General features: G+C 35.4%; 2 protein-coding genes and 1 pseudogene across 5 annotated transcripts in view; 2 read left to right on the top strand and 1 right to left on the bottom strand.

Annotated features, from left to right (window-relative positions):
* On the top strand, positions 3969–8247 carry LOC104751191. Of its 4 annotated transcripts, none has more exons than XM_010473097.2 (13): positions 3969–4200; positions 4654–4707; positions 5106–5370; positions 5446–5520; positions 5600–5658; positions 5782–5917; positions 6053–6149; positions 6258–6324; positions 6530–6628; positions 7154–7243; positions 7396–7550; positions 7636–7737; positions 7833–8247. In XM_010473097.2, the coding sequence occupies exons 3-13, from the start codon at positions 5124–5126 to the stop codon at positions 7978–7980; spliced, it is 1275 nt and encodes a 424-aa protein (XP_010471399.1). In that variant the 5' UTR covers positions 3969–4200; positions 4654–4707; positions 5106–5123; the 3' UTR covers positions 7981–8247. The 4 variants fall into 4 exon arrangements, with proteins under 4 accessions (XP_010471399.1, XP_010471398.1, XP_010471397.1 ...); XM_010473096.2 differs by having other exon boundaries at positions 4654–4711; XM_010473095.2 differs by lacking the exon at positions 4654–4707.
* On the bottom strand, positions 8371–10091 carry LOC104751192 (annotated as a pseudogene).
* The window catches only part of LOC104751189 (sucrose synthase 6-like), a 5825-nt gene continuing 4509 nt past the window's right edge, over positions 10823–12138 (top strand). Inside the window, exons 1-6 of the mRNA XM_019237795.1 lie at positions 10823–11039; positions 11134–11266; positions 11364–11518; positions 11611–11803; positions 11889–12007; positions 12107–12137. Coding sequence (XP_019093340.1) covers positions 10933–11039; positions 11134–11266; positions 11364–11518; positions 11611–11803; positions 11889–12007; positions 12107–12137 — 738 coding nt within the window. The 5' untranslated portion in view covers positions 10823–10932. The remainder of the gene's footprint in view (positions 11040–11133; positions 11267–11363; positions 11519–11610; positions 11804–11888; positions 12008–12106; position 12138) is intronic.

The following is a 12138-nucleotide window of genomic DNA, read 5'->3' as shown; positions in this document are numbered from 1 at the left end:
TAAACTATATCACATATATGTTCATTACATTGAGACAAATATTTGCCAAATTGTCCAATTCTCCAAGAATTTTGTGTTGCACTGCTATCTTTGATTATAAGTCTTGGATTCATCTTTGTAAACATTAATAATAATGTAATTAGTCTTTAGGGTGTAGAGTTAAGGGTTAAGGGTTTAGGGTTTTGATTTGCGAGGGAATTGCTATGTTTTGTGTAATTAGCGATGGATTTGCGACGAAATTGCTATGGGTCTAGCAAATCAATTGCGATTATGTTGCAAACTTAGAATATCTAATTTGTAAAAACCATCAAAATAATGTTCAAAGTTAGTAAATTCACCTTATGAACACATTCAAATGTATTTCAGAATAATTATAATAAGTTTTGTAATATTTATAAAAAATCATTATCCTAACTTTGCAATGGATTTGCTATGGCTTTCGCAATTCACTCGCAATTCCATAGCAAATTTGCTATGGAATATGTTTTCGCAAAATCGTCGCAATATTGCGATGGATTTGCGAGGGATGGGACATTTCCAGCGAATTTGTCGTAAATCCCTCGCAATTTTGCGATGGATTTGCGACAACTGAGTTCCTCGCAAATTTGCGAGAGATGTGCTATAGTTTTTGGTTTTCTCGTAAATCCCTTGCAAATCTACCGCAAATTTGCGAGAGCTGTCTTCGCAAAACGTTTGTTTTTTTTGTAGTGTTTCCAATACACGTACCGATGTTTTAACATAATAAATACAAAGCTTAACGTACGAGGCACTTAATTCCTACATATATATACAAGAATTGTTGCATATATATTTTAAATATTAATAAGAAAAAGTTTTTTATGTATGATTAAGAGAGAGGATGGTGCGAAGGAGCTAGTCTTCCGATTTAAAATAATTTAGAATTGTGGAAAACCAACCATATCCATGCGTATGCATGTTGTTGTGGTGTAGGATAAGTATTGATAATGGTGGACATATATCATCAACATCCTCCATACACATTTATTTTATACTTCAAATATTTTTTTTGTTCTTTTTTTTGTAATAAATATTTTTTTATGCATAACATGTTGTGTTTGAGGGGAAACAAAATGTTAAGAAACTGTAAATACTAAATACTGTAAATCTGTTTTCAAAATAAAAAATTGGCGTAATAAATACTGTAATTAACATGAGCTTCCAATATTTAGAAGTAAATTTCTTGGGGTTAAAATTATAATTAGGTCTTCATATTTAATTAGACCAACAATTTTGAAGAGAGGACCGTACCGGGTAGGGGAAGGGAGAGAGGCAGCTCGAAAAGTCGAAAGAGCATTAACTTTGCCTTCCATAATAAAAAAAGACAATATTAGGAAAGAAGGCACTTTCTAAGATATTTGAGAAATATGCACTTTTCTCTCTCATTCTCTAATACAGATTTCTATTAGAGAAATCTCTAGTAATATATTTTTTTTTTTTTTCCAACATTTCTGCATTATGAGCCACAACTGGCCGGCCCATTAGCCAAATTCCTACATTCGTAAGAGCCGGGACTCGATCCCGGGTGTGATGGTGCCTTGTGCATTAAGGACTTACCTTTGGCCACTGCACCAAGGTCACTTCACCTCTAGTAATATATTTTTATATTCTTTTTTGTTTTTATACCATTTTTTGTGTGAAATTATATACAAATAAAAATAAAACAAATTTGTTACCTTCTAGTAGTATTTGTACAATCATACTTTTTTCTTTATTTTTCCTTTTTTCCTCTTTCACTTTTTAATTTGATTTTGTTATTAATTTATACAAAATAATTATAGAAATTCCTCAAAATACCACAATTAAGTTTTTTTCTAAAATACCACATTTTAATTATTTTTTCCAAAAAACCACATAAGTTTTATTTTCAAAAATATTAAACACACAAAAAATTGTTTTTAAGGATGTAGAATTTATTTTGTTAGGTTTGGGTTTACAATTTTAAATTTAGAGTATAGTCTTTAGGGGTAGAGTTTAGTGTTTAGGATTTAATGGTTAATTTATAATATTAATTTACACTTTGATATTAATCTTAAAAATACCACATTTTAAGTTTTTTTCCAAAAAAACAACAAAAATTTTTCCCAAAAATAACACAAACACAAAAGTTTTAATAGTTTTATTTTTCAAAAATACGACAAACACAAAAAAAGTTATATTTAAAGATGTAAAATTTATTTTGTTAGGTTTGGGTTGACAATTTTATATTTGGGATATAGTCTTTAGGGATAGGGTTTAGTGTTTAGAATTTAATGGTTAGTTTATAATATTAATCTACACTTTGATATTAATTTTAAAAATACCAATTTTATATTTGGGGTATAGTCTATAGGGGTAAGCTTTAAGTTTTTTTCAGAAAACTACAAAAGTTTTATTTTCTAAAAATAACACAAACACAGAAAAATGATTTTTAAGGATGTAGAATTTTATTTATTTACACCAAACCCAGATGATATACTAAACTCAGTTAGTACATCCCCAACGCAGATGGTACACCACAACGCAGATGGTACACCAAACCTAAATAGTACACCAAAATAGCATTATTTGACATATTACAATATTTTAAATTAATTTTTAGATTTTTTTAGGTTTGGGTTCTATATTTTATATTAAGGATATAGTTTTGAAGGGGTAGAGTTTAGTATTTAGAGTGTATGGTTTAATTGTGAAATTTTTTAATTGGATGGTACACCAATCCCAGATGGTATACCAAACCGAAATGGTACACCCAACCTAAATGGTACACCCAACTCAGATAGTATACTAAACCCAGATGATATACTAAACTCAGTTGGTACATCCCCAACGCAGATGGTACCCCAAACCTAAATTGTACACCAAAATAGCATTATTTGACATATTACAATATTTTAAATTAATTTTTAGATTTTTTTAGGTTTGAGTTCTATATTTTATATTAAGGATATAGTTTTGAAGGGGTAGAGTTTAGTATTTAGAGTGTATGGTTTACCAAACCTAAATAGTACACCCAACCTAAATGGTACACCCAACTCAGATGGTACACCAAACTTGAATGGTAAACCAAACCTAAACTTGAATGGTAAACCAAACCCAAACCAAATGATATACCAAACCTAGATAGTATACCAGATTCAGATGGTTCACCAGATTCAGATGGTATACCAGATCCATATGGTACACCAGATTCAGACGGTACACCAGATTCAGACGGTATACTAGACCTAGATGGTACACGAGACTCATATCGTACACTAGAGTGATGGTACACCGTACACCATAGCCACATCGTACACTAGACCCAGATGATACACCAGACGTAGATGGTATACTATACTCAGATGGTACACCAGACACATATTGTACACTTAACTTAGATGGTACACCAAACCTAAATGGTACACCAAAATAGCATTATTTGACACATTACAATATTTAAAAATTATTTCAAAAGTTTTAGGTTTGGGTTCTTTATTTTACCCTTAGTGTATAATTTTGAGGGGTATGATTTTGGTATCTAAAGTTTAGGGTTTAATTTTAAAATTAAATTTTTAAAACTAGACCATGTTTTTAGAATTTTTAGGGTGCTAAATATATTTAAAAATTATTAAATGTTATTTGAGAGAATTTTTTCAATTTTATTGGAACATGAAATATTAATTTTTGATACAATACCTCAAAATTGGATCCCACACACACAAAAAATCTTATTGGAAGATATATATGATATATTGGAATTTTTCTCTCTTTTTTGTCATATTCTATCTTTGGTTTCCTCTCGGATCACAAATAAAACTCTATTTATATGACACATAGTCATGAGTATATTAACTTTTTTATTTGTTTTTGTTTTATATTCTCTCATAAACATTCTATCTCACAACATAAAAAATTGTCTATTTTTCAAATTTCTAACAAAAAAAATGCCTATTTCTCCCATTACTTTTCAAAAAGTGTCTGATACACTAATGGACTCATAAAAAAAGTTGAAATTTGTGCCCTTTCCAACTCTTTCTTTCTTCATCCTCTGCTCTCCTCTCCTCTCTCAGCCAGACCCATCCTCTTTAATTGTCTAACGCTTGAACCAAGGATTTATACCATTGCGGTTTTGGAATCAAACACCATCTCTCTCTCTCTCTCTCTTTCTCTCTCAGTTCCCATTTCGCAATTGGAAAAAAGCAGAAGCATTATTTTTTTATGGTAAAGTTTCGATTTTTTTTTTCTTTTTGCAAATTCAAATACTCTCGGATTCATACCCTGTTCCCCCCTCAAATTAGGGTTTTTGAGGTTTCTCGTTTGCTTCTCAGTAGTCAATTCGAGTCTTTTAGAAAACTCAATTTTGGATAGACTCTCGTTTAAAAATGTTGCTTAAGGGTTTTGTATTATCATAATTTCAAGTTTTTGTTTAAATCAGTTAACGAGGTTCATTACAATTTGAGCATTATCTTTGATGACCCTTCACTCAAAATCTTCATTTTTTTTACATGTCAAGTTGAAAAATCATCGTTTTCTAATATATGTTTTGTTGGCCTATGTCCAGGATCTCGTTTATAGTAGAGAAATCGTGAATAGAACATTTAAAGTTTTCATGCTTTAAGCTGATTAAGTCTCTCTCTCTCTCTCTCTCTCTCTCTCTTTTTTTGCTTCTTGCAGCAATCACTTGAGTTATATGTCTTTTAGCCAATAATTCTGATAAACGTCACTAAGGTAGGTGAGAAAATCAAAACTCTTGCTTGTTTTCGGTTTTTGAAAACCACGTCTATCTATCTAATGGTGTCATTTGTTTGTTTGTTTCTGCTTGGACTTTGGTTCTAAAAGTAGATTAGTTTTCAAAAAATCTTGGAGAGTTGTAGTCACGTAGAATTATGAAGATTGTAGTATGGCAGATAGCTCGTGAGCTAGTTTAACTTTTTATCTTATGAATTTTAGTGGACGAGAGAGGAGTTTGGTTGTTTTTGGTTGGAACATTAATTAATTTCGTCTCTCTGTGCCATGTTCCATGTAGGATTCATTTAGAGATCAAATTTGCTTAGTGCTTAGAGGGATGTTAAAAGATTCGATTCAAGTTTAATCTCTGTTTCTGTTTTCATGTGTTGGGATTGTAGATTCGTTAAGCTCTAGAAATGGGATGCTTTGCATCAAGGCCGAAGGACACTGGTGGAAACAGGAGGAAGCCAACGAGCATCGGGGACGTTTCAGTTTATGTACCTGGTTTAAGGATACCCAAGCACGTGGAGTTTTCTCAGTCACTGGGTGATCAATTGCCCAAGACTCTAGTGGAACGCTTGACAGCTTTAAGAACACGAATAGTTGTGATGGCTAATCAAGAAGGGCCAACGATTACAAGAACTAGGAGGAAGACACAGCATGGTAAGGAAGAGTATCTTGTCTGTTTCTTTTTCCTCTGCTTTCTCCCTTCTAAGTCAACGGAATGGTTTCTTGCAGGAGGTTCAACACTCGCAGATCTCCATCAAGCTTTGGAAGATTATCTACCTGTTCTCTTAGGATTAACTAAAGATGGTAATATACTATTTATGTGCTACAGAATCGAGATAGGTTTGGTTGCAGATATCCTCACACGCATTCGTTTCATGTTCAGGTAGCCATCTACAATTCAGAGTACCGTTTAATTGGGTTAATCAGGAGGATGAGGAAGAGGTGCGGTGATCAAAACAGTTTATCTTTTCACTGTGCTGTTTTTTTCGTTCCTTCACTATAAAATTTAGACTTTTACATTGAAGGTTGTTGAGAGTAAATGACAATATTATTTACATCTACCAGGAAACAGCTATGTCAAACGTTTGGTATGAAATATTGTCGGTTTTGCATCTAATGGCAATGCTACAAATGTCACAAGCCAATTTACTGCTTCTTCCCAAAGGTTCCAGTGATGGTTATCATCCAAAAGTTTCGGAAGGTAAAACCTGCAAATTGCTTGTGATATGCTTGTTTCTTCCTAGATATCTTCTTTCTTATTGTTAAATACTTAAATATAATGGTATGGTCCCTCAGGTTTATGATATGCTTTTTTTTTTCTTTTCATTTTCTATAGAAAACAGGCGAGCTTCAATTGATATTTTCTTAAAGGCAGCCGGATACCTTGACTGTGCGGTTAAGCATGTTTTCCCTCAGTTTTCAGCCGAGCTAAGGTTCATATAGGACATTGTTTCTACTGTCAACCAGTTGTAATTTTCAAATGTTAATAATTCTGATTGATCTGCTGACACGACGGTTGTTTTACTTTGCCTTTTCTACAGGAGAAGGTTACCAGTTGACTTGGCAGAAGGAGCTTTACGGGCTCTTTGCTTGCAAGCATTAGGCCAGGTATAACCACTTTTTGTTAGGATATATTATCTTGTTATGATTTGCTACATGTGCTTCCTAGTTTATTTTGTGAATATCAACGTCATGTTCAACTAATTAGAAACTCTCCCTAGGTTCGAAGTAGCTATGTAGATAGGTACTTTTGAGTATTTTAATAGACAGAAATTCGCAGTCCTTTGTTAATGGTTTAACTTTTCGGATTTAGGGTGTTGATATCCAACTCGGGATGGCAATTGATAGTGCAAAAGCCACTCTTGCAGTGAAACGAAGACTTTCATGTGAAATGGTGAAATATTGGCAGCAGGTGATCCTTTACCTTATCAAATTTGTTTTCTTGTACAACTTTTTTGGTCATCACTTTATTATTTATAATGAATTGAAACGCTAGAAAGATGAGTTGTCTTAATGGGAGTAGTGTGTATCATCCACTTTAGATTAATAGGACAAAAAAACCAAAAAACAAAACGAAAGAGCAAAAAGAAGAAAGTGGAGATATTTCACCATCAGAAAAGTGTCACTAACTTGTGCCGCCTGCTGATCACTTATGTTTGAGGAGGAAAATGGGACTAAAATTGCTTAATAAGTTGTATCAGAAATATCTTTGAAAGTGGCTTCTAACTTTATACTCTACTGCTCGTTTACATGCTTAAAAAAGAGAAAACAACAAGAAAGTAGAAACCTTTCTTGAGCTAGTAACTATTTTCCTCTTTTCTGAGGCTCATGGAAGAATTGACAGAGACTCTCTTTTGTATTTTCTAATTCGTAAATTTGAAATGTTTTCCTTGCGATAAAAGCTCTCTAACACTTATTATTGATGGACATTGATTAGGCACAAGATAACTTGATGAATCTTCCATTAGCAAATGGGTGCGGCGAAAAGCATAGGCTCTTTGTTAAGTGGAAGTATGTTGAAGCTAAGGTACTGTTTGGACGTCCTTCACTCTCTTTCTCAGATCATTGGATCTTTTCACATAAATGAGTGAGAGAAACTCTGTTATCTGTACAATGCATCAATTTTTGTCTTCTGTTTTTACTAAGACACTTGGTATCTCTGTGTATTTGTAATACCAGGCTGCAGCTTACTACTACCACGGTTTGATTCTTGATGAAGGAAACACAGAGAAATCACATGGCATGGCGGTTGCTGCTTTACAGGCTGCAGATGAGTGTTTCAAAGAAAGTAAGAAAGCAAGCGAGGCGTTTAACACCTCTTCACCCACGTCAAGGTAAATCCTTCTTCTTTGACTTTGTCGATGGATCGCCTTTGTCGATCTATCCATCAGTCATTAAGATCTATCCACATTTCTTCAGGACTCCTCCGCTTTTCGGGACAATGAAATATCTATCAGAGAAAATACCGAAAGAAACTTCAAGTAAAGTCAGGATAAGTCGTGATCTATACTCTTATGAAAAGTGAGTTTCAGTTTAAAGCTTTGCCAGTTTTCTCTCTTCTTTTGCTATGCTATTTTAAGCTCAACCTTTTGTTGTCCATTTACGCCAAATTATAGGATCATGGAGACAGCACCAACGCTTCCTGATTTTGCCTTGGCATTGAAACCGGATGAGTACCAACTTCCTTCTGTCGATGCGTCATGGTCTGAAGACAATCTACGGACTAAAAACACCTCAAATCACATAAATGGCAACCAAAGATAGATCAGTGAATAGAATGCATATCACCATATAGAGTTACAAAGCCAATGGCCTCCATAGAAACACAAATGGTAAAGCTCTACAACCACACTGGTGATTCTCCAAATGTCAATAATATATAAGCTCTCCACTGGGTGTGAAAAAAAACTACCAAATTGGATTTGGATTAGTTTCCAGAAAAAATATGGGAAATTGTTGTCTGTGTTCTTCCCTGTATGTTGTTGTAATTTTGTTTGTTTAGTGCAATAAAATTCGATTCTTTCTGCTCCATATTCATTATTATTGCTTGGACACAATTTACACCAGACAAACGCAAACTTGTAGCTTCAGCTTTTTGTTTTGTTTTACCTAGTAGTGTACTACAAGGTTTGCTCTTCAGAACTTACAAAACTACAGAATAGGTGAACTCTAACTAGACTAATCACCAGTGAGAGCTCGAGGGCTATGGTCGATAGTGGAGAGAGACATGCCTGACTGAGCCACAGTTCTCACAAACGCCATGTTTGCAGTCAACGTTGGAGCTCCCCATCTATCACCTGTCCCAAACACAGTCTTGTTCTTCATTGCTAACTTCCTCGTCGTTGGGAGGCTCTTCACACGCTCTGTGGGATTGTCACTCACCACCCTGTCACACCACTCACAATCCATCATTCAATCATAATCATTATGAGTAGAAAAAAAAGTATTGAACTTTGAGATCCTCTGTTGATACAGAGCATAATGTGTGCATTACATTAGGCTCTTCAACAACTGCTCAGCTCTGCGTTTCTCATTCGGTCCAGCGTACATGGATACTAACTCCTTGAACTCTGAAAGAACACTCTCGCATACTATCCCTCGCTTGCCTGATAATACAGTTCCCATTTTGACTAGAACAGGGTTCTCAATTTCAGACTTGGCCTGCATATAAGTTGTCAATTTCACAAAAGTTCATGTTTTGATTAGACAATGATGACTATACCTCATAAAGAGGGTACCTGAGCAATCACAAAAACGGTATTTCCCTTAAACTTTTCCTCTAATTCGATCTCAGGCGTATCCACTATTCTCTCTGCACACCCGTTGCTGATTCCAGAAACAAGAGCAACAAGAGCTGTAGTGTCGAAATTAATAAAGCAGTCTTCACCGAGAAATCTCATGGAGGAGATTACATAAGAGAAATCATCTTCTTTTGGACTTAGCTCTGCGTCCTCTGCTTGAACTACAACTTCAGGTTCAGTAAAAGGGGAATCATTATCACATTGATCAATGAGCTTGATCTCAACAGAAACTGCTTCTTCATATGATCTAGTCCGCACGACGTTAACCCAGCTCCAAATTCGTCTTTCAATTTCTCGTAAATTGAAGAAGGCAGACCGTTTGCGAAGAAGAGAATCACCGAAGAAGGTTTAAGCGCGGCTGTCGAATTAGCAGCGGCGAGAATCTGTTCGATTCTCGACTTTAAACCTTTGTTTCCATGGCGGTTTCCACTCCAGGAGATATACCTAGGGTTTCTATCGGAGACGATGATCCACACAGGAACTTTTCCGAGAGTACATACGACATCAACATGAACCCCACCAATCGGAAGAGAAATTGGTTTGCAAACGCGTGAAACGCCGGTGATAGACGGAAGCTGCAGAATCCGTACAACTAACTCAATGTGGCCAATGTTAACACTGCGGATGAAAAAAAAAACAAAAGTCAGAATCAGAGCGAACGAGAGAGTGATAAAAGAAACAGATGATCAAAATCAGAGAAACCTAGAAGGCTGTAGAGAAGGATCGGAGGAAGAGAGAGACGAGAGGAAGGAGAGCTCGGAGGAAGCGAGCTTAAGGAGAGTGCGACGGCACGAAGCAGTGATGGAAGTTGAAATCGGAAGCTTCTCTATTGTTCTTATAACCGATTTGCATCGATTCTACGCTGTCTCTATCTCTTCGATCTCCATAGCTACAAGCACCGTCGTCTTGCTTGTGCCCTTGCTTGTGCTCACCGGAGACACGTCGTTGGAGTGAGTCCAGTGAACAGCTCCGAGCCCCCGAGGAACTAAAGAAAAAAGAAAGAGACTTAACCGGTTTAAAATCGGTACACGAATAACCCGGTCTAGGTAGCTACTTAACTGATTCTCGGTCCGGTATCCGGTATGTTTCTCGCCCGGTTCGTTGTATCCCGGTACGTATTTATAAACTCAAAAATCCCAACAAATGCTTCATAGTAAACATGTTTGGACTGCGTTTAAACTAGAAACTGTTAATTTTTTTAGCTGATCAGTAAAAAGATTATGGATTTAATATAGTCTCGACCTCCTAAAATGTAGATTTAAACGTTAGAACAGTGATTATGATGTACTTTTTTGAACTGCAAAACACTAGTAGTATATCTTAAGCTAGTTAGAAAAGGTTTGGCTTAAAGAATGATTATGATAAATGATTAGAAGAGTTTTACACTACTTATCAGAATGGTCAATCATTTAATTAGAATTAAAACTACATATCAAAGAATATGCGTTTATTATAACGGTGATGTAGATCTTTGTCCATAGACAACAGGGACCACAAAGTAAAGCATCCATCAAAGGAGCCACAAAGGAGGATTCTTTTTGCCTCCCATTCCTTTTATGTTATGTTTCACAATTCACATGAACCCCCAAGAAAAGCAAAAGGTACAAAATCTGATTTTGTTTGCGTCGACAAATGAAAAATCATGCATATTCCTTTTTGTTTACTTGCACACTTAGCTTTTCCAACTTTTATTTCTAACGAATAATCTTCTCCCCCATCCTTCTCCTTCTTTCTACTCCTGTCCCCTTCACAGCATATTAATTTTTTTATTACCTTAAGGTATCTATTTATATACATTGTTGTGATTAAACCCCTGTTTCATCAAACTACTTCATCTCTCAATCATTCAATAATATTGAGGAGAGTCTGAATCTTTTCGTTGTTTCTGTAAAAGAAAAAATTAAAAGAAAAAAACATGTCGTCTTCATCTCCAGCTATGCTTCAGAGATCGGATTCAATCGCTGACAAAATGCCTGATGCACTGAAACAAAGCCGGTACCATATGAAGAAATGTTTTGCCAGGTTATTTAAACTTTCAAGATCACACTCTTTTGCTACATTTTTATGCTATTTGGTTTTCTTAGTTATATGTTTGTGTGTGGAAAAAATGTTGTAGCTTTGTTGGAGGAGGAAAGAAGCTTATGAAGCGTGAGGATCTGATGAATGAGATAGAGAAATGTATAGAAGATAGCCGTGAACGCAGTAAGATCCTGGAGGGGCTGTTTGGCTACATTCTCACTTGTACTCAGGTAATGAACATCTTCATTGTCATTTTGCAATCGAACATGGTTTAGTTGCGTGTTTATGCGAGATCACGGTTTAATTTTCTCTGTTTTAACAACTCAGGAAGCGGCAGTGGTTCCACCATTTGTTGCATTAGCTGCAAGGCCAAATCCTGGTTTCTGGGAATATGTTAAGGTCAACTCTGGAGATTTAACAGTGGATGAAATCACAGCTACGGATTACTTAAAGCTCAAGGAATCTGTTTTCGATGAATCATGGTTAGTAAACAATCTACATATATAATGGCGTTTTGGCAATAGCCAGAGCAATATTGATCATCTGGTGTAATCGTTTATGAAACATTTTATAGGTCTAAAGATGAAAATGCATTGGAAATAGACTTTGGAGCCATTGATTTCACCACTCCTCGGCTAAGTCTTTCTTCTTCAATTGGAAAGGGAGCTGATTACATCTCTAAGTTTATATCTTCTAAGCTTGGAGGCAAATCCGATAGGCTAGAACCTTTGTTGAACTACTTGCTTCACCTTAATCATCACGGAGAGGTATGTTTGAATCATTTTCTTGTTTCCATTTACATTTGTCTTCTTGAAAGTCTTATAGCTCATTAACAATGCTTTGTCTCTGCAGAATCTCATGATAAGTGACGATCTCAGCACGGCTGCAAAGCTCCAGAAATCTCTGATGCTTGCCGTCATTGTAGTCTCGACTTACCCAAAACACACGCCTTATGAAACTTTTGCACACAGGTAAAAAACTGCTCAAATTAAACTATACACACATATCGGGTTTCTTTATCTTCCATGAGGAACCGGAACAAGGATTTAACTGAGAATTTACTTTCATAGGTTGAAGGAGATGGGATTCGAGAAAGGTTGGG

The sequence above is a fragment of the Camelina sativa genome, chromosome 16 (assembly GCF_000633955.1).
Source record: "Camelina sativa cultivar DH55 chromosome 16, Cs, whole genome shotgun sequence".
Lineage (NCBI taxonomy): Eukaryota > Viridiplantae > Streptophyta > Magnoliopsida > Brassicales > Brassicaceae > Camelina > Camelina sativa.
Note: the sequence above shows the minus strand (reverse complement) of the source record. Positions and strands in the feature narration are given on the sequence as shown.

Excerpts from the sequence above, each read along its gene's own strand:
- LOC104751191 (XM_010473095.2), top strand. The coding sequence starts at position 5,124 with ATGGGATGCTTTGCATCAAGGCCGAAGGACACTGGTGGAAACAGGAGG. Across the intron at positions 6,150-6,257 it reads CAGTTTTCAGCCGAGCTAAG|GAGAAGGTTACCAGTTGACT; the intron begins GTTCATATAGGA and ends CCTTTTCTACAG. Across the intron at positions 6,325-6,529 it reads GCTTGCAAGCATTAGGCCAG|GGTGTTGATATCCAACTCGG; the intron begins GTATAACCACTT and ends TTTCGGATTTAG.